Source organism: Camelus dromedarius, chromosome 7 (genome assembly GCF_036321535.1).
Source record: "Camelus dromedarius isolate mCamDro1 chromosome 7, mCamDro1.pat, whole genome shotgun sequence".
Lineage (NCBI taxonomy): Eukaryota > Metazoa > Chordata > Mammalia > Artiodactyla > Camelidae > Camelus > Camelus dromedarius.
In genome coordinates, this window is record NC_087442.1 from 5587232 (window position 1) to 5608932 (window position 21701).

The 21701-nt window shown below is 41.0% G+C and overlaps 1 protein-coding gene, 1 non-coding gene and 1 pseudogene across 3 annotated transcripts; 2 read left to right on the top strand and 1 right to left on the bottom strand.

The window, feature by feature from the left end:
* Window positions 1-889: 889 nt before the first annotated feature.
* LOC105085213 (GTPase IMAP family member 1) lies at window positions 890-7086 on the top strand. Of its 2 annotated transcripts, none has more exons than XM_031455647.2 (4): window positions 890-1020; window positions 3767-3815; window positions 4819-5668; window positions 6766-7086. In XM_031455647.2, the coding sequence occupies exons 2-4, from the start codon at window positions 3773-3775 to the stop codon at window positions 6827-6829; spliced, it is 957 nt and encodes a 318-aa protein (XP_031311507.2). In that variant the 5' UTR covers window positions 890-1020; window positions 3767-3772; the 3' UTR covers window positions 6830-7086. The 2 variants fall into 2 exon arrangements, with proteins under 2 accessions (XP_031311507.2, XP_064343289.1); XM_064487219.1 differs by lacking the exon at window positions 890-1020 and adding an exon at window positions 2419-2440.
* A 5071-nt stretch (window positions 7087-12157) lies between these two features.
* LOC116154155 (U6 spliceosomal RNA) lies at window positions 12158-12264 on the bottom strand. The gene has a single exon (XR_004138040.1). It is a non-coding gene; the product is annotated as a U6 spliceosomal RNA (small nuclear RNA).
* A 7864-nt stretch (window positions 12265-20128) lies between these two features.
* LOC116153904 (eukaryotic translation initiation factor 2A-like) lies at window positions 20129-20697 on the top strand (annotated as a pseudogene).
* Window positions 20698-21701: the final 1004 nt, after the last annotated feature.

The window sequence follows — 21701 nt, forward strand, 5'->3', positions numbered from 1 at the left end:
TGTTCAGAGCAAAAGCAGGGTACTAAGCATGATTTCTGCACACAGCATCACCAAAGGGGCGGGCAGACCACCTCAGCTACCCCTCTGGCCCAACCAGTAGATCCGCCCCTACCCTCCCCATTTAAAGGACCAGCTCACCCCAACTCAGGGAGCGAGCAAGGGAACATGTTACCTGTTTTCACTCCCTCGGGCTGCAGCACAAGTCCCAGTAAGTTACCTGAATTTCTCATCTGGCCTCTTATCAATTTCTGATTAAGGGGTCCATGAACCCTGGTTGGGAACAGTATCACCAAAATCCTTCTCTCCACACAATGAGTAGCTATTTTACTCATCTTTCCCATGACCCTGCTGAGAGGAGAAACAGTAACTTGAGTTGGAGGTACCAACAGAGATAGATGGACTGAACCCTATATAAAAATTTTCCATCTTCTCTCTGTTGTCCTATTTTTAATAGCTGGGAAAGCCTCCTTTTCTTTCAGAATGATAAGATTTTGTATATGATGTTCTTGGCAGTTGGGACCACTTTGGTGGCATTGTCCACACTGATGTCAGTCAAGGATTCCTATCTTGCAGAAGGAGACCCTCAAGAGGCCATTTTAGAGAAAAATGACTAAAAACCAAAAGGCAATTGGACATTAGATTATTGGTCAAAGACCAGAAATGAAAAGAGGCCTCAGAAACCTAAAATGCTCTTCTCCTCTAAGCTTATAGCCCCTGTTGGGGACAAGATGCTGGTGTCACAGGAAACTTTGGAAAACATTACCATATCCCAAAGCAGCGGGTGGGTTTGCAGTGACAACACGATATACCCACTACCTCACTGGTCAGTGCTTCTGTCTCTTTAAGTCATCACCACTGGGCCCTCCCTCCCTGAGCTTCCTGAGCTCTGAGAGGCAAAGTGACTTCCTCCGTGTGTTGGGAGGAAGCAGCCCGCTGCGGCACCCACTGTCAAAGGACAGGCAGCAGGTTGGGAGCTCCCCGGAGTCTGCGTTAGAGCCCATCACCAATTCTGCAGGAAAGGTGAGCCCAAGGGAGGAGCCAGCCAGGGAGTAGGAACTGGGAGGAATAGGAAGAGCTCTGCCTGGATGAAGCTTGCTGAGTAAGCAGCTACATTTTAGTGAGTATGAGAAAGGGGTGCAGGACCTAGAAAGAGTAACTTCACACGTCCAGGTCTGTAAAGATGCTCTGAGTTTCAAGTGGAGAAAGTTTAGAAGAAGTGGTGAGCATTGTCTGCAGCTCTGGAGTGCACACACTCTTGTATGGGACTAAATTCTCTCTCCTTCCCTACCCACCCACCCCAGATAAATAAGAAAAGTGTTTGCTAGAACTCCTGCAGAGAACAATACACACTTTAGAAGGCAATAAACACTTCCCAAATGCATATTCAGCAAAGACAAAAGATATTGCTGGGGACACATAAACCAATCTAACTTCAGAACAAGTTACAAAGTGAAAGTTCTGTGTAGATCTGAGCTGAACCCCCCCCCCCCCAAACACTCCACAGTCCTTAGCGCTATCTATCCACTGTAGGGCCTTGCAGGAGACAACTAAGGTTTTGAACATGGTCCTCATCCCTTGCCCTACACATGTCCTTGAACATCTGCTCCCCAGTCCAAGCTGATCTGGACTCTGGGGGCTGCTGTGCCATCTTACTTTCCTCATCTCTCCCGTATAATGAAGGGGTGGGATTAGGATAACTGACTGAAAAACTCAGGTTATGGGCTGAATGACTTAGAATCAATTGGTGCAAGGAGTACTTTTTTTTTTTAAGTACAAATATATGAATAAAATTTTCTAAGAAATATACATTTTAAATAATCCTCTAAGTAATTCCAAAAGATGCCAGGTTCAAGAAGTGCTGGACTAGCTAAATAAACTTTGATCCCTTGGAGTTTTAAGACAAAGGAGTCTACAAGCTTTACATTTTCCAATAACTAGACACCTTTGTAACCCAAGATTTCAGCTGTTAAGAACATCAGAAGAACTTGTCAAATTCCATTCCAAACTTTGTGGGAAGTTCCAAGGGGCCGACCTGAGAGTTCTATGGATTTTCAGTAACACACTTTATCATTTCCATCTTTTACAACAATTTGCTTGCTTTAGCTAAATTCTTGCTCTTTGCTCTGAATTTTGTGGCTGTTTCTCCATTTCTGCTCTGGTGTTAATTAAGGGAGTTGGTTGATTTTCACACACAAAATAACCAATCACATTATGTGATTTGCCCATGGGGTGCACTTTACTGAAGGCTTTGGTGAGGTGACACGAGAGTTACTGCAAATATATGAACAGCTTTGGATTGAGTTCTAGGCAAATCTGTCATCTGAGTCCTTTGGTCAAAGGCAGTTTATTCAGCCAACCTCTGCCTTTGATTTCCTTTGTGTGTGGTGCCAATGGGGAAGAACACAGGTTGCTGTGGGAACCAGGTGGACGACATGAGGAGGTAGAATTTAAAATGTTCGGTGAGGCCCAGACAGGACTCAGGCAGAAATGAGAGAGGGGACAAATGGTCGTAGGAGGGAAAGTACAAGGTGGGTTGGAAAAGGCCCTGAAATCTGTTGTTTGTAAAGTAGCTGATTGGGTGGGGGACTAGGTGGAAATGAGGCTGGAGAAGGAGACCAAGTAGAGACTGTACGCTTGTGTTCAGGTGCTCTTGTGATCAGGCAAACTTGACCACAGAATGTTTAATTATATTAAGTGATGTTTGACTGGTGTAATCGCTTTACTTTGAGAAGCTTCAGGTTTGGAGATAAGAACAATAGGAGTTGGAGGGGAGTATCCCAGTTTCTCTAGCACACAGATCATATTTAGACTTATTTGTTCATTACTTATTTTTAATTGAAGTGTAGTTGACTTACAATATTATATTAGTTTCAGGTATACAACGTAGTGAGTCTATATATTTAGATTATGCTCCATATAAATTTAATATAAAATATTAGCTATATTCCCTGTGCATTGCATCTTTGTATCTTGTTTACTTTGTACCTAGTAATTTGTACCTCTTAACCCTCTTCCTCTATCTTGTCCTTCCCCCCACCCCTCTCCCCAATGGTAACCACTAATTTTTTCTCTGTATTGGTGAGTCTGTTTCTGTTTTGTTATATTTATTTGTTTGTTTTGTTTTTTAGATTCCACATATAAGTGAAAACATATAGTACTTGCCTTTCTGTCTCTGACTTATTTCACTAAGCATAAGACGCTCCAGGTCCATCCACGTTGTTGCAAATGTAGAGATTTCATTCCTTTTTATAACTGAGTAATATTCCATTTTATATGTATACCACATCTTTATCCATTCATCTATTGAAGAACACTTGGTTTGCTTCCATATCTTGGCTATTTTAAATAATGCTGTTATGAACATTGGGTTGCATGTATCTTTTTGAATTGGTGTTTTGGTTTTTCTCCAGTTACATACCTAGAATTGGAATTACTGGGAAAAAATTAATATATAAAGTTTCCACATTGACATAAAATAAGTGTTATAATTTCCCCTTTGTTCTTTGCATTTGGAGGCCCTGAAAGACAGAACCCAAAAACTCCCAAATGTCCCCACAGTTTCATTCTGACCCCAGACCAGGCTCTCCCAATGTCTTCCCTAAATTCTGATACTCAAGGGATGGCGGGAACTATGAGCTCTTCACTGTGGCGTCACCAGCTCCTTAGACTTTGCCTGACACATTGTACATAATTACATCAATTTGATGAATAAACGAGTGAACAAATGAATGAATGAACCAACAAAGTGTGTTTGGGACTCTTTCAGGTAATCATGAGAAGACAGAAGACCGCACGAGGTGAAGAAAGTGCCTATGGTAAGAGCATATCTCACAAAGTGAATCTGCCCCCAAGTGTGAGCTCTGGGTAATAAGGGAAATGAGCTAACTTAAGACTGAACAGAGAGAAATCCAAAAGTTTCTCGATGCTGGGATGAAACAGGAAGAGCACTGGCTTTGGTGTTGGACCTAGATCTCTGCCCCTGCTTTGCTGTGAGACATTAAATTCTTTGACTAATCTTCACCTCTGTTCCCAAAGTAAAATGAATAAACCTACTCTGGTCTCCACAGAAGGGGATGTAGAGGGCATCAAATCATGTGCTGGAGGGAACATGATTCACCAGGTAGAATGTGTTAGAGAACAAGGGTGGAGGGTTAAACAGGTATCTTACTAGGCAGCAGGTTTAAGAGAGAGGAGAGGAGGAGGAGGAGGGAAAGAGAGGGAGAGGGAAGAAGAGATGGTTTCATCTTATCCTCCCAACAACCCCATGAGGACAGCTCTGTAGTACTGATCCCATTTGTGCAGAAGACGTTTAACACTCAGATTAAGCAGCTTCCCAAAGTTACATCACTGGCAGAGGGTGAGGCTGTGATTCAAACCCAGGATGTCGGACTCCAGACAGCCCTCACTGCCAAGCCCAGGGCACCTCCTGCCTTTCTTCAGTGGGAGGGCATCTGGGAAAGTATCATAGAGGCCACTGAAGTGGTCCAATAGGGACCAGGTCTGCACAGTGTGGATGACAGATAATGTCAGATGGAGGAATGACCTGTATTATAGAGGGGTGTCCTCTAGAGAAACGTTCACCAGGTGCTCAAGCACCTACAGGTGCATGTGTGAGGCCAAAGAGGGAAGAAATAGATGGAAAAAGATCCCCCAGAGTTGACAAATCTCGGACCAGGTCACTCAGTAAAGGTCTGATCCACAAAGCACAAGTTGAAGGCATTCTGCTCTCCTCTGTTCAAAAGGGGCCCAGGAGACCAGGTACCAGGCAGGACATGTTGCTTTAAGGTTCGGAAGCTCACAGGTAATTGGTGCTCACAGGTTTAGAAGATGACACGGCGGCGGGGCAGGAGCCCAGGCTGCTGCTCCTCCTGGCTGGGAAGACGGGGGCAGGGAAGAGCGCCACGGGAAACTGCATCCTGGGCCAGAAGCACTTCGTCTCCAGGCTCGGGCCCACGGCGGTGACCAGAACCTGCATGGTGGGGAGCTGCAGGTGGGCCACGTGGGACATAGAGATCATTGACACCCCAGACCTTTTCAGCTCCGAAGTCTCCCAGACAGACCCCGGGTGCAGGGAGAGAGGCCGCTGCTACCTGCTCTCGGCCCCCGGGCCTCATGTCCTGCTGCTGGTGACCCAGCTGGGCCGCTTCACCGCCCAGGACCAGCAGGCCTGGAGTGGGGTGAAGGCACTGTTCGGAGACGGCATCGTGGCGCGCACCATCGTGGTCTTCACCCACAAGGAGGACCTGGCGGGGGACTCGCTGCAAGATTATGTGCGTGACACGGAGAACCGCGCGCTGAGGAAGCTGGTGGCCGAGTGTGGGGGCCGATTCTGTGCCTTCGACAACCGAGCCACCGGCGCGGAGCGGGAGGCGCAGGTGATGGAGCTGATGCGGCTGGTGGAGGGCCTGGTGAGGGACCACGGCGGCGCCCCCTACACCAATGATGTGTACAGCCTGGCGCAGGCCCTGGGGGGCGCTTGCTCCGAGGAGAGGCTCCGCAAGGTGGCAGAGAGAGTGGCCACCCGCGTGCAGAAGCAGCAGAAACTCTGGCTGTTGGCCTGGCTGTGGGAGTGGCCCTGGATAAGGTGGAGCCTCGGCTTGGCCATCCTGCTGGGCACAGTGGCCTTGTACCAGCAGATCTCCAGGTACCGTCCTGATGACTTGATAAGGTCAGTCCTGAGACTGTAGATAAGACTTTGACCCATTAACTGATCATCACATTCATCTCTGGTGCTCTGTGCCTTCAGGGCCCATGTCCTCTCCTTTCCTCTCTCACCTCGCCTAATCTACCAGCTTCAGAATCCTTCCAGGTCCTATCTCCCACCTGAAACCTTCCATTGTGACCTGGCAGTCCTTTCCTGAAGCCAAACAGCCACTGACCTCAGACTGCCTTTGATTCTCTCCTGGCATTGAATTGTCTTTGCTCCTGACAGCAGATGAGGAACATCGGTCCTCTCATTCCCAGACTCCCCACAGGACCAAGGGCAGAAGCATCACAGAGCAGAGCCTGTGTACAGACTTGTTGGTTTGAATTGAACTGAATCGAATAAATAAATATCCTGGACAATCACACTGTGTTAAAAGAAATTAATATCTGTAGATGTCTGTTCAGCTGCCTTATCTGCCCACTTAACAAAATGCTACTGTCATTACTAACCCCACCTATAAAAACTATGCACCTACACACTCAAGTGTGTGACGGTAAGGAGAGAAGACATTGGAGCAGACCTGCCCATCTTTACCAGCAGGGGAATGTCTCCTTGTGCATCCCCATTCACACCCCTCGGCAGCTTGAATGTGGATGCTTCTGCAAGTTCCAGGAGACCATCACTAGACACTTGACTTCCTAGGGGCCATTGAGAAAAGTCTGCAGAATGTCTCCTTCCCAGGAGAAGTTTTCTCAGTGGCTTACACAGTCACAGGGTAAGTTAGGACATGCTTTTCAATTCAGGGATAAATCAAAACAATGTAAGAGGTTTAGAGATTTTTCTTTTATTTCAATCTCAAAATAAAGGATAAATAGGTCTTTGTGGGCTGAGAACCAGTGATATAATGATAGGGTATAGAGTCATCTCCTTCTGTCCTATGCCTATCTGGGAGAACCAGCTCTCCAGCCCAGGAAAAATGAGCCGGTTAGCCTGTGTTGTCAGTCCTAACTGTGCCTCCCTGTCTCTCCACCTACACTTGCTTTGTCCCCACCGTCTTCACACGCAAACACAAGCTCATCTCTGATACAGCTGTGTAATTCCAGATCTCTTCCCTACAGCATCCTCTGCCCACTGCCTTCACAGCCAGAGATTCTCGGGTCACTGATGACTTCAGATCACTAAAGAGACCTGTGAAAAGAGAAAATGGTCTGCAACAGCTGAGCACATATTGGAAAGCGAGGCTCACGAACCCTGCATAGACGCCACTGCAAACACTTACAGGAACACCAATGCCAAATGCTGAGACCTGAAGTTTCCTCAGCTACAAAGGTCATTTTGATTTAAGGGGTTGTGTGCAGATGCCAGCAGAGGCCCTGAGATGAGATACTGATTTGGGTCTTCTTCACTTTTCAATATACTCTTGGAGTAAACAAACAAAACCCCTGCCATTGTCACTCTGCTGAGAAAAGGGAGGGTCACTGGTGAAAATAAATGTGAAAATAGAATGACAAAGTGTTGGGGGTGAGCAATGAAAGGTTTTAACCCGTGACCCAAATAATGAGAAACATTCAATTCTTGCTCTTCCTTTGGGGAGGAATGAAGCCTAGGAAGTTCCTAAGTGACTGTGATTGAGCTGATAGGAATGTGGGGTGGGACATGCCAGGGATCCCAGAGGGAAGACAATTGCCTAGTTCAATATACATCCCACTAAGGCTGGAACCCAGTGTACACTGGGGAGGAGAGGGCATTATAGGCAGTGTGTTGGGGGCTGCATATATACAAGATAGACACAAAAGGATAATGATGCCATGAAGAGTATCTGAAACAGATAACTAGATAAAAACAACAGAAAGAGCTGGGACAACTGGATTTCCACAAGCAAAATAATGAGTTTGGATCCTCATCGAGCATTATATAAGAATAATAACCCCAAATGGATCACAGACCTAAGTATAGGCGTTAAAACCACAAAACCCTTAAAAGAAAACACAAGTGTCAATCTTCATGGACATGGATTGGGCAGTAGTTTCTAATATATGACACCAAAGACACAAACAACCAAAGAAAAATAGATAAATTGTATTTCATCAAAATTAAAAAATTTTGCCCATCAAAGAACACTATCAAAAAAGTGAAAAGACAACCTACAGAGTGGGAGAAGATACTTGCAAACCATATATCTGATAAAGATCTAATATCCAGAATATATGAAGAACTCTTACAACTCTCTAGTAAAAAGACAAATAACCTAATTTTAAATGACCAAAATATTTGAATAGGAATTTCTTCAAGTAAGGTACTCAAATGGCCAATAAACACATAAAAAGATGCTGAACATCATTAGTTATTAGGGAAATTCAAATCAAAACCAAAATAAGATACCACTTCATACTCACTGGGATGGTTATAATTTAAAAAACAAAAAGAAAAGATGAATACTGATAAGGATGTGGAGAAATTGAACCCTTAAACATTGCTGGTGAGAATGTAAATGGCACACCTTCTGTGGGAAACAGTTTGGCATTTCCTTCAAAAAGTTAAAGTTAGAGTTACCATATGACTCAGTATTTCCACTTCCTAGGTATATATCCAAAAGAATTGAAAACTTATGCTCATACAAAAACTTCTACATGAATGGTAAAGCAGCATTATTCATAATAGCCAAAAGAATGGAAACAACCCAAATCAACTGACATACGGATTAACAAAATATGGTGTATTCATACAATGGAATATTACTTAGCCATGAAAAGGAATGGACTACTGATACATGCCACAATGTGAATGAAAGCATTAGGCTGAGTGAAAGAAGGCAGATACAAAGGCCACATAAATATGATTCCATTTACATGAAATGTCCAGAAACTGGAGTGGGCTAAGGAGAGTGTCCTTAAGAGGGTTTTAGCTTCAGTTCTTGTTCTCTGTTAACATTTATATTCAGTTTCACTTTTTAAGCCTTTCTCCCCTCGTAGGCCTTGAATTGTGTTCCCTAAAAAAAGATATTGAAGTTCTAACCCCCAGTACCTATGAATGTGACCTTATTTGGAAACAAGGTTTTTATAGATTTGGTTGTTAAGATAAGACCATTAGGATGAGCTTTAATTCATTACAACTGGTATCCTTATTAGAAGAGGGAAACTGGACACAGACACTTGCAGAGGGAAGACAGTCATGAGAAGACAGAGGCAGAGATTGGAGTGATGCTGCTACAAGCCAAGGAACACCTGCGGCCACTAGAAGCTGGAAGAGACAGGGAAAGTTCCTCCCCTACAGTCTTCAGAGGGAGCATGGCCCTGTTAACACCTTTATTTTGGACTTCTAGCCTCCAGAACTGTGAGAGGGTAAATGTCTGTTATTATAAGCCACCCAGTTTGTGGTACTTTGTTACAGCAGCCCTGGGAAACTACTATATCTTTCCTGTTGTGATTCTCTCTTCTTAACCCTGGTCAACACAAAATAATTACATATTGCTTCCATCCAGGGAGATGCAGTGGCAAGTCTTACATAAGTGTGGGTAAGCAGGGCAGTAAGAGGCAAGCTGCCCCCACATCGCTCTCCTCTGAGGATGGCATGGTGGTGGCAGCAATGACCTAGGGAGGACATTAGTCCTGGAGGCCAGCTGCTGACCAAAACCAAAGCAAACTGAGGCTCACTGTAGAGCTGAGTGACATTCAAATGAAGGGTAATCATGGAGTGGCTGATATGGAAAGACAAACTCAGAAACACCAGAAGACTTTTACTCCCTAACCCTAAATACATAGTGGAATGGGGAGTGAGATGCCTGGATCCTACTACTCTTTAGACAGGGAAGATAGAATTGGCAGACTCTTAAGAAGTACATCATGCTCGACCTCCGTGGTGTTACAGGATCATCTCCAGATTTTTTTTATCAGAAATCATGGAAATCAGAAGGAAGTGACACAATATTTTTCAAGTGTTGAAAGAAAGAGCTGTCACCCCAGAAATCTGTAGCCAGAGAAAATTTCCTTCAAGAATGGAAGGGCAAAGGGAGTGGGAATAGCTCAGTGGCAGAGCACATGCTTAGCATGCACAAGGTTTTGGGTTCAATCCCCAGCACCTCCATTAAAAACAAAAACAAAAACAAAAAGAATAAAAGAATTAGAGGGCAATCAAGGTATTCTCAGATAAAGGAAAGTTAATCAAGGGTATTTATCACTAGGAGATCTACTCTAAAAGAATGACTAAGGGAAGCTCTGGAACACAAAGGAAAGAATTAAAAGAAGGAAACTTGGAGTACCTGAAAGGAAGAAAGTAGCAAAAATATGGGTAAATAGATTTTCCTTCACATCTTGAGTTTTCTAAATTATGTTTGATGGTTGAGGAAAATATTATGACACTAACTGATTTGGTTCTAAATTTATGTAGAGGAAATAAATTTAAGACAATTATATTGTAAACAGGGGAGGTTAAGGGGATGTACAGGGAAGTAAAATTTGTCTACTTTATTCAAACTGGTAACATAATAACATAGGTGGACTGTGATAAGTTATGTACACCTATTACAATACCGAGAATAACCATTTAAAAACTATATATAAAGGTAAATTTTAAAAAACACTATATATAAATCAAAATAGAATTCTAAAAATTGTTCAAGTAACACACAGGTAGCAGGGATAATAGAAAAATGAAAACAGAAATAACAAAGAAAAAAACACAAAATGAAATGGCTGACTTATGCTGTAACATATCAATAATTATATTAAATGTAAGGGATCTAAATAAACTAATTAAAAGACAGAGATTGGTGTGTATATTAAAACACATGATCCAACTATATACTGCCTGCAAGAAAACCATTTCAAATAATATGGTAGAAACAAGTTGAAAATAAAAGGATGGGATAAGATTAACCATGCAAAGGAAAGAAGAAATGGCTACATTAATATCAAATAAAATAGACTTAGAACTAAGAAAATCACCAGATACAGAGGGACATTGGACATTACATAGTGCTTAAAGTTCAATCCACCAAGAAGATAAAGCAATCCTAAATGTGTTTTCCCTAAAAACAGAGATGCAAAATTTGTGAAGCAAAAACTAAAAGAACTGAAAGGATAAATAGATAAATCCACAATTACACTCAGTGACTTCACACCCCTCTCTCCCAACAGTTGATAAAACAACCACATAGTAAATGAGCAAGGATATAGAAGAGTCTAATAACACCATCAATCAAAGGATGGAATTGATATTTATAGAACATTCTACCATGCAACTGCAGAAGTCACACTCTTTTCAAGTGCACATGGAATGTACATCAAAATAGATTGTATCCTGGGTTATGAAACAAACCTTGACAAGCTTAAAACCATTATGGTTCTCTAACCACAATGGAATCAAACTAGAAATTGATAACAGAACGGTAACAGAATTATGTTCTTCACTGCCTTATCAGCAGCGTCATGACTCCCTAAAGGATCATCAAAACCTGAGAAAAGACCTTCCTGATGGCCCTCTAGTGTTGAATTCTAAGTCTGAAAAGGGACTTTGGAAAACACTCATAACATTGTCAGTGAAGGATGGAAAAGGAAGAGGTAAATGATCATTTCCCCCTTTTTTTCTACTCATTTCCAAAGCCTTTGTTGTTGAAGAGAATGGAAGATATGATTTTCCCTATTCCATGTCTGTCTCCTGGTCTCACCACTCACCCACTTCTTTTCCATTTTGAATGTGGATGATTTTGCTCAAGAATGGGCAAGATCGATCTCTACTCATCTTTGGCCAGCCTCTGCCCACCACTTATGGCATAGCTAACCCTACAGGCATGATCAGTTGCATCTAATGTTGGTGAAAATTCTGAAAGCAGCTGCCTGGTCAGAGTAGATATCTTCCAGGCTATGCCAAGAACCAGCCTTGTGGGACACTGGGAACACCACTGCAGAAGAGACTACTATTATCTTTTTTGACAAAAGAGAAAACTGAGGCCCAGAAATCTTAGATGGCAAATACCAAGCTACCTCCTGTGCAGGGTCTGGAACATGACCTAAGTCTTAGAATTCATCTCCTCCTGACCCTTCATGCACCTCTTCAGCCACACCCCACCTTCTAAAGGATGAGATTGTTGGAAATGGGGAAATGAAACCACAAGTCAGAGTTTGATGGGAAGAAATCTGAATTGTGAAACACAATTCCTCTTCCCTTTTCTGTGCTTAATCTTAAGGGGGAAAAAAAAGGAAATAGCATACATTATTGACAAAGGAGTGTTGAAATCCCCAGCTATAATTTGGGTTTGTGTATTTCTCTATTTCTATCAGCTTTTACTTCTTGAATTTTGAAGTTCTCTGAGTTTTTTTAATTCTTATTTTTTATTGAAGTATACTCAACATACAATGTTAGTTTCAGGTGCACAGCAAAAGGATTCAGTTATACATATACATACACATTTTTTTTTTCAGATTCTTTTCCATTACAGCTCATTACAAGAAATTGAATATAGTTCCCTATGCTATACAGTAGGTCTTTGTCGGGTTTTTTTTTTTTTTGTCAAAAAATATGGAATGCTTCACGAATTTGCATGTCATCTTTGCACAGGGGCTGTGCTAATCTTCTCTGTATCATTCCAATTTTAGTACATGTGCTGCCAAAGAGAGCACTCTGGGGTTTTTTGAAGCTCAGTTACTTCTGAAGAGCATCACACTTAGCATTATTGTGTCTTGCTGATGAATTAACCTATATACCATGATGAAGGGTCCTCCTGTATCCGTGGTGTAGAGATGGTACTGTTCTGAATCCACTCTGTCTGATATTATTATAGCTGCTGCAGGTTTCATATGCTTAATCTATGCGTGGTACATCTTCTTCAGTTCTTCTACTTTAACCTATCTGTGTCCTTATAGTTAAAGTGGGATTTCCTTTAGACAGCATGCGGGTAGGTCTTGCTCTTTAATTCAATCTGTCTTACACTTGAAGAATTTAGACCATGTATACATCTAATATGTTTATTGATATGGTTTTGTTTAAATTCATCATCTTGCTATTTATTTCTATTTGTCCCATCTGTTCTTTTTTTTTTTTTTTCCTTTTTCTCTCCTTTTTTTTTCCCAGTGAATTTTTAAATTCTCATTTTATTTCCACTTTATTAGGTAGACCTCATTTTATTTTCTTAGTGGTTGCTCTACAACTTATAATATTCACCATTAACTTATCACCTCCTACCTTCAGAGAATATTATATCACTTCACATATGCTGAATGCTCTACAGAGCATTCTCTTTTACTCCTTCCCTCCCATTTTCTGCATCATTGTTATCATACATTTTACATTTACATAAAATGTTAACTTAACAATGTATTGTTCTAGTTTTGCCTTCAAGAGCCAACTATCTTTTGGGGAAAAAAGTTAATGATAAAAAGAATCTGTTATATTTCTCAAATTATCTACTATTTTTGGTCTCTCATTCTTTTGTGGAGATCCCACTTGTCATCTACTTCTATTTTCCATCTGCTTGACCCATCTTAGAGATCTGTCCAGAGCAGCTTGTTGTTCTATGTTTGGAAACAGTTTTTATTGCGCAAGCACACCTCAGAGACATTGCAGGTTTGGTTCCAGACCATCCTAATAAAGTGAGTATCAAAAGTCAGTCACATGAATTTTTTGGTTTCCAAGTGCATGTAAAGTTATGTTTAGTCTGTTAAGTATGCAATAGTATTCTGTTTAAAAAAACAACATGCAAACCTTAATTTAAAATTGCATCACTGCTAATCATCTTCTGAGCCTTCAGCATGTCATAATCTTTTTGCTGGTGGAGGGTCTTGCTTTGGTGTCAATAACTGCTGAGAATTCAAGGTGATGGTTGCTAAGGTTTGGGGTGGCTGTCGCAATTCCTTAAGGTAAGACAAAAATGAAGTTTGCCCCATCAGTTGACCTCTTCCTTTCACGAACAATTTCTCTGTAGCATGCAATGCTGTTTGATAGCATTTTACCCATCATAGAACTTCTTTCAAAATTGGAGTCAGTCTCCTCAAACCCTGCTGTTACTTTATCAATTAAGTTTATGTAATATTCTAAATCCTTTATTGTTGTTTCAACAATCTTCACAGCATCTCCACCAGAAGCAGATTCTATCTCAAGAAATCACTTTCTTCGCTCATCTTTAAGAAGCAACTTCTCACCTCTTAAAGTTTTATCGTGAGGTTGCAGCAGTTCAGTCACATCTCTGAAGTAGAGTCACAGGCTCTACTTCTAATTCTAGTTCTTTTGCTGTTTCCGCCACATCTGCAATTATTTTCTCTGCTAAAGTCTTAAACCCCTCAAAGTCACCCATGAAGGTTGGAATCAACTTCGTTCAAACTCCTGTTAATGTTGATATTTTGACTTCTTCCTATGGATCACGAATATTCTTAATGGCATCTGTAATGGTTTTCTAGGTTTTTTCAATTGGCTTTGCCCAGATCCATCAAAGGAATCACTATCTACGGCAGCTATAGCCTTATGAAATGTATTTCCTAAATAACGAGACTTGAAAGTCAACATTACTCTTTAACCCTTGGGCTGCAGAACAAATGTGTGTTAGCAGGCATGAGAACGATATTAATCTCGTTGTATTATCTCCATCAGAGCTCTTGACCAGGTGAATTGTTAATGAGCAGTAATATTCTGAAAGGGATTTTTTTTTTTTTTCTGAGCAAGAGGTCTCAACAGTGGGTTTAAAACATTCAGTAAACCATGTTGAAAGCAGATGTGGTGCCATCCAGGTTTTGCTGTTCCATTTCTAGAGCACAGGAAGAGTAGATTTAGCATAGTTGTTAAGAACCCTAGGGATTTTCAGAATGGTAAATGAGCATTGGCTTCAACTTAAAGTCGCCAGCTGCATTAGCCCCTAACAAGAGAATCAGCCTATCCTTTGGAGTTTTGAAGCCAGACATTGGCTTCTCTCTAGCTATGAAAGTCCTAGATGGCATCTTCTTCCAAGATAATGCTGTTTTGCCTCCGTAGGAAACCTGTTGTTTAGCGTAGCCACTTTCATTCATTATCTTAGTGAGATCTTCTGGATAACTTGCTGCAGCTTCTACATCAGCACTTCTATGTTATGGAGATGCCTTCCTTCCTCAAACCTCATGAGCAAACCTATGCTAGCTTTAAAATTTCTTCTATAGCTTCCTCACGTCTCTCAGCTTTTATAGAATTAAAGAGACTTAGGACCTTGCTCTGGATTAACACTTTGGCTTAAAGGAGTGTTGTGGCCACTAAAACTTTCTCCATGTCAGCAATAAGGCTGTTTTGCTTTCTTGTCATTCTGTGTTCACTAGAGTAGCATTTTTAATTTCCTTCCAGAACGTTTCCTTTGCATTCACAACTTGGCTAAATGTTTGGCACAGGAGGCCTAGGTTTCAGCCTGTCTTGTTTGACATGCCTTCCTTACTAAACTTAATCAATTCTAGCTTTTGATTTAAAGTGAGAGGCATGTGACTATTCTTTTCATTTGGACACTTAGAGGCCACTATAGGGTGATTATTGGCCTAATTTCAATACTATTGTGTCTGGAGGCATAGGGAGCCCCCAAGAGAGAACATACACATTTATCAATTAAGTTCACTGTCCTATATGGTACAGTTTGTGGCACCTCAAAACAGTTACAATGATAACCTCAAAGATCACTGATCACAGATCATCATGATGGAAGATTTAATAGGTATTTTAAAATGGTGATATTGTATTCTAACATTTCTTTTCCATTAAGTAGCTAGAATATTTCTATTAGGATTTTCTTTCCCTCTTCATGTATTTAGTAACCTGAAGTTCAGTTGAAGCAGGAAAGACAGGATAAATGCTTGATAAACACCAGGATAAATTACAAATGAATAAATTATTTAAATGTTAGCAAAAAATAAATTTTAAAAGTCCTAGAAGAAAACAGAAAAATATTCCACTATGTGTAATCCATGCATGTGGAAGGTCTTTCTAACCATCATTCAAAAGCCAGAAAACGCAGATAACTTTATTGATTAATTTGCCTATATAGCAGTGATACACATCAACATTAAAAAAAAGTAAAATTTGAATGACAAACTAGAAAATATTTGTAACTCATATACTAGACAAATGACTAGTCTGTAACATGTAGATTTCCTAGGAAATAGAAAGGTAAAAGACCAACAATCCATTGTAAAAAGTGGACAAAAGATATAAAGAGAATCAAGAGAAAAACAAACGTATTAAACATATGAGAATATGTTTAATGATACTCATATGGAAAGAAATTCATATTAAACTATTCTTATATATGATTTATCTCCTATTAGGCTTTCAAAACCCAAAAGTATGAAACAAACAGGTGCCTTCATACTTCATCAGTGAAAATACAGAATGGTATAACATATGTGTGAATAACACTGAATTAGAAGATAACCCACAGAGGGCGGGGGGTGGGAAGGGACAGAATGGGATTTCAAAATTTGTAGATACTGACAGGCATATGTAGAATAGATAAACAAGATTATACTGTATAGCACAGGGGAAAACATACAAGATCTTGTGATAGCTCACAGCGAAAAAAAAAATGTGACAGCGAATATATATATGTTCATGTATAACCAAAAAATTGTGCTCTACACTGGAATTTGACACAACATAGTAAAATGACTATAACTCAATAAACAAAAGGTAAAAAAAAAAAAAAAGCCACAGATGAGAGAGCCTTTGTGGAAGTCCAGGAGTCCAGAAAAGAAGTTTCCAGCATAGCGCTGGAGACAAAAGTAGGGGGTTGGGGGAGAGGGAAACCAAGCATACGGCTACAGAAAACTATCAGTTCACAACCTACAGAAATGGAGAAAATATTTGAAAACCATCTATCTGATTAGGGGGTAATATCCAAAATATGTAAGGAACTCATATAAATCAATAGCAATAAACAAAAAATAATCCAATTAACATCATTCAAAAATCCACAAATGACAAATGCTGGAGAGGCTGTGGAGAAAGGGGAACCCTCCTACACTGCTGGTGGGAATGCAGTTTGGTGCAGCCACTATGGAAAACAGTGTGGAGATTCCTCAAAAGACTAGGAATAAACTTACCGTATGACCCAGGAATCCCACTCCTGGGCATATATCCAGAAGGAACCCTACTTCAGGATGACACCTGCACCCCAATGTTCATAGAAGCACTATTTACAATATTCAAGACATGAAAACAGCCTAAATGTCCATCAACAGATGACTGGATAAAGAAGAGGTGGTATATTTATTTATACAATCGAATACTGCTCAGCCATAAAAACCGACAACATAACGCCATTTGCAGCAACATGGATGCTCCTGGAGAACATCATTTTAAGTGAAGTAAGCTAGAAAGAGAATGAAAAATACCATATGAGATCACTCATATGTGGAATCTAAAACAAAAACAAAAACAAAAACAAACAAACAAAGCATAAATACAAAACAGAAAAAGACTCATAGACATAGAAAACAAACTTGTGGTTGCCAAGGTGGTGGAGGGTGGGAAGGGATAGGCGGGATTTCAAAATTGTGGAATAGATAAACAAGATTATACTGTATAACACAGGGAAATATATACAAGATCTTATGGTAGCTCACAGAGAAAAAAATGTGACAATGAATATATATATGTTCATGTAGAACTGAAAAATTGTGCTCTACACTGGAATTTGACACAACATTGTAAAATGATTATAAATCAATAAAAAATGTTTTTAAAAAATGATCAGTAGGCTAGAATAGATATTTTTCTAAAAAAGAGATACAAATGGCAAACAGGTACCTGAAAAGGTGCTCAACATCACAGCCTTTAAGAAGTACCCACAAGAAACCAACTCAAAGTAGGTCTCCAGTTAAGATCCTTGACCCAGCTGTCTTTTTATTTTTTCCTTAGATGGTCTGTCCTTTCCTTGATTTCTGTATAGGACTGTATCTTAAACTGTGCTTTTGAGATAAGCAAGGACCTGGGACTCTTTACCAGAGTGCTTGCATTTACAATTAAACAAACATCTCCTTGAGCAACAGAATACAAAGAAACTATAAGGGGCTAAAAGATAACTGCATGCAAGTGCAGCCAAGAAAATTATGAACAGTAAGATACTAAAAGTTCACAAACCAGCTGCCACTCCTGAGGTGCTAGGAGGGAGGAAGAGCAGGGTACCATGCATGATCCCTGCACACAGCACCAAGTGGGTGGGCAGTAAGCCACCCCTCCAGCCTGACCCACCCCATTTAAGGAAACAGCCCTCCCTCCTCAGAGAGCGAGCAAGGGGCACCTGTTTCTTGTTTTCCCTCCCCCACGCTGCAGCAAGAGTCCCAATAAAGCCTTGCTTGAATGTCTCATCTGGTCTCTTATCAATTTCTATTGATTAAAGTGTCCAAGGACCCGGGTCAGTAACAGTGTCATTTTTGTTTTTGTTTCCGTTTTTTAATTTAAGTCTCTGGTTGAACCCTTGTGATGAATATATTAAATAAATAAATTTTGTGTTTTAAAAAGTGGTCAATTAGGCAAACGATCACATTTTCATCCAAGGTGCACAGCCCCCTAGTCAGATGGGGTGAAGAAATGCAGCAGGAATCAAAGGTCAAAATGGTGCTTCCCAAATCTTCTCCCTGAACAGAAGATGGCTGGGCCCAGAGTGGTACCCAGCTAAAACCCATACCACGTGAGACCAAGAAAAGTAAGCCTGAAGAGGAAAGACTTGCCTGAGTCTGCCAGAAACAGATCTTCTCTGGTCAACTTAGAGCATGGAAACAGGGAGCCCCAGGCAGGTTACACATGGGCACAGGGAGATCAGGGACTCAAGAGAGGGTACATGGAACCTGTTTCCTGGTTTGGGGCAAAGAAACTCTAGTCTAACTGTAATAGAGAAGAACAAAACTGACTCCATATTAGATCTGTTCCTTTAGCTCTAACTCTGTGCTCTGTTTCCTGTGCCGAGTCATGCTTGTTCTGAAATTTTTGTAAAAGAACATTGCCTATAGCCTGAAATATACACAATAGCTCATTCTCAAGACTCTGACTCTAGTGTATAACACTTTTCTATTCATATAGAGATAAAAAAGTCGCAGAACAGAGAGTAGCATTTGTCTTGTTGGAGGTTTACAGGAACATCATAACTTGATCTATGTGGACAGCTTCAAGAACAAAGGATTCCAACACCAAGAACTTTGCAACAACCAACCACACCCTCTCCCCATTTTAGTATAAAAGGAGCCTGAATTATGAGGTGGGTAAGATGGTTCTCAAGGACTTCATTTTCCCATCTTCTCAAGCTGATGGCTTTCCAAATAAAGACGTTATTCTTTGCCCCAACACCTTATCTCCCAATTTATTGCTCACCTGTCATGCAGTGAGCAGAATGAGTTTGGATTCAGTAACACAATGTCTGGAAACAGTGGATATCAGGCTTTCCCCAGTTTTTTTCTCCCGAATTATTCCTCCTTCTATAGGAAGGACTGAATACTAGTCTCTTCCCAGTGAGTAGAATTTAAGTATGTATTCTCTCCTTTGGAAATTGAGGAGCAAGAGATTCTCCCTGAAAAAATGAGGGGGTTCTTGGAAAGCTGTTCTTTGAACAGTCCTCTCAGAACCCAGCCACCATGCTAGCAGCTCAAACTGTGTGAGAAGACCACACACATGTGGGCACTGGAGTGACAGTCCCAGCTGAGCTCTCAGCTCACAGCCAGCACCATTACCAGCCACGTGAGTGATGCATCTCATACACTGCAGCTCCATTAAGATCCCAGACAGCTGCAATTCCAGGTAGCATCGATGGAACAGAACCATCAAGCAAGCCCAGTCAACCAACAGATTCTTGAGAGATAATAAAATGTCAGAAATGTTATAAATTATGACTATTTGGTTATATATTACATAGAAATTTAATTGGCAAAAAAAAAAAAAAGATCAATGCTTTGTATTATCCTCAGGACCTCAACCATACACGTGTGCATTCCTGAAAACAAGGGTGCACCTTATTTTATTAGAGTAAATCTGTACCTTGCTTTGATGGACATCATGAAACTTCAGCAACAAAAGTGTCTAAGGCCAATAAAAATTCAGAGCTATAAAATCTAAAAGACAGCGCTGTGCTGATAACAGCTAGGAGGATGTTGGCCAAACAGAAGTTTCCAGCTGTGGCTAACAAACATTCTTCTACGTTGCAACAAGCGAAGAAAGTGCTATAGAGTAACTACCAAAAAATGCCCCCACTTACGATGTTTGGGCTTCTAGCCAAACTCTTGTCAAAGCAACAATTTGCTTATTGCTACTTGCTCTGTGATTGTAAATTTTACTTTGAAACTGGTTCTTGTAATGCAGTCTGTTGAAGCTTTCATACAGCCATATTAGTACTGTATGGGTTTGGAAATCAAGGAGACAAAGGGCAGGGTAGGATGTTAAAAACAGAGTTAATTCCAAACCAGTGGCCTCTACTTTCATACTTTGTTGGGTGCCCAGGTGAGGAGAAACACAATGTAACTGCTACATGGGTAACTGCTGCCAGGTTGGGTGTTAATGTATACACAATTGCATTATACTAGCTTTTTTCTGTACAAGTATAACCTGCCATCAAATGCAGAAATATGACTATTTTCTTAGCAGAAATTTTTGGATGTAGTATTTCCAGTGAAATCAGTAACTTACAAAGGAGTTTTAAATGAAGAACGCAGTGAGGAGCCAGTATTGGAATGACTTTTAGAAATCCAGCCATAAGAAACAAACAAGTCACTGTTCTCAAGCTGCATGAGAAACCACCCCAGAACATGAAACCACAAGGGCAAAATAGCAAGCCATTATCATAAACAGCCCCTAAAAAATAAAGGGAGAATGAGGCCAAAAGCTGCAAAACAGGAAGAACGTCAGGAAATACCTTCTCTCACTCAACATCATGAGACCCTGAAATAGAGGGGGAAAAAATCAAGAACCTAGAGAAGAAACTGAAAGCAATCAAACAACTTGAAATAACAGGTAGCAAAAAACTGTTGGAGAAAATTCAAAAAGAGACAGACCTTCTCCTGGAGCTAGAAGATTTAGACTTGAGTCTTTCAAATATTCATATAAAACAAGGTGGATACCAGAACTAAGCACAAACATATCTTCTTGTGAAACCTGATGGAGTACCCTGAGCATTCTTTTGCCCACACTTAATTCCATCTATATTGGAAATCTGTAGCCATTATTTCTCCCAGTGTTCTTCCTGCCTTCTCTCTCTCTTCTCTCCTCTGGCAAGTATGTCACATTGCTTAGTCCACACATTCCCCACCCCATGCAGTTCCAGTGTCACCTGCTCAGTCATGGGTAGCACTCTGGGATTTGTTCCTGCCTTCAAGCTGAAGGAAAGCTCTGGAAAGAGCTGTTGCTGAAACACGGCCTCTATATCCCACTTACTGAATTGAGATTCAAGGACAGAGTGTTGGATAAAGCAGGAAAGGCAGCTTTATTTCTTTGCCAGGCAAAGGTGGTCGCAGTGGGCAAATATCTCTAAGACTGTGAGCCTGCTGGGGAGAGAAAGCAAGGGGTTTTATAGTAAAATTCAAGAGTTCAAGGGGCAGAGCTAGTTTCCATAGAGATTGGATACAGGGTAACAAGTTGTTACAAAGTTTTTCATTTTTGCAGATGCAGTGGTCTCCTTCCCTCTGCTGTGGTACGAAGTTCACCTCTGGCTTTGGGAATCTCTCAGTACTCTTATACCTAGAACAAAGGAGGCATAGGAAGGGGCTCCACGGAAAAGAGCTGTAGAAACTTGTGCAGCCTAAATTCAGGCTGATAAATGCTTTTAGCCTTTCAAGCAGGCTGGGGCCTGAGACCTCCTGCTGTGGGCTGAGGCCCACAGCTCGAACAACAGGAAACAAGGAAACTACGAGGGGTCAAGAGGAGGGTGCTGGGGGCAAAAGCTAATCTACCTGCACTGAGCATGATCCCTGCACACAGCACCAGCACCACAAGGGAGTTGGGTGGATCACCCAAGCCTCCCTTCTTTCCAGCCCAAATCTGGTCAGCAAGAGCATGAGAAAAACCCTTTAAACCATTATACAGTTAAGCAGTTGCAAACACCATTACAGATATCAGATGGTCACCAACGATGACA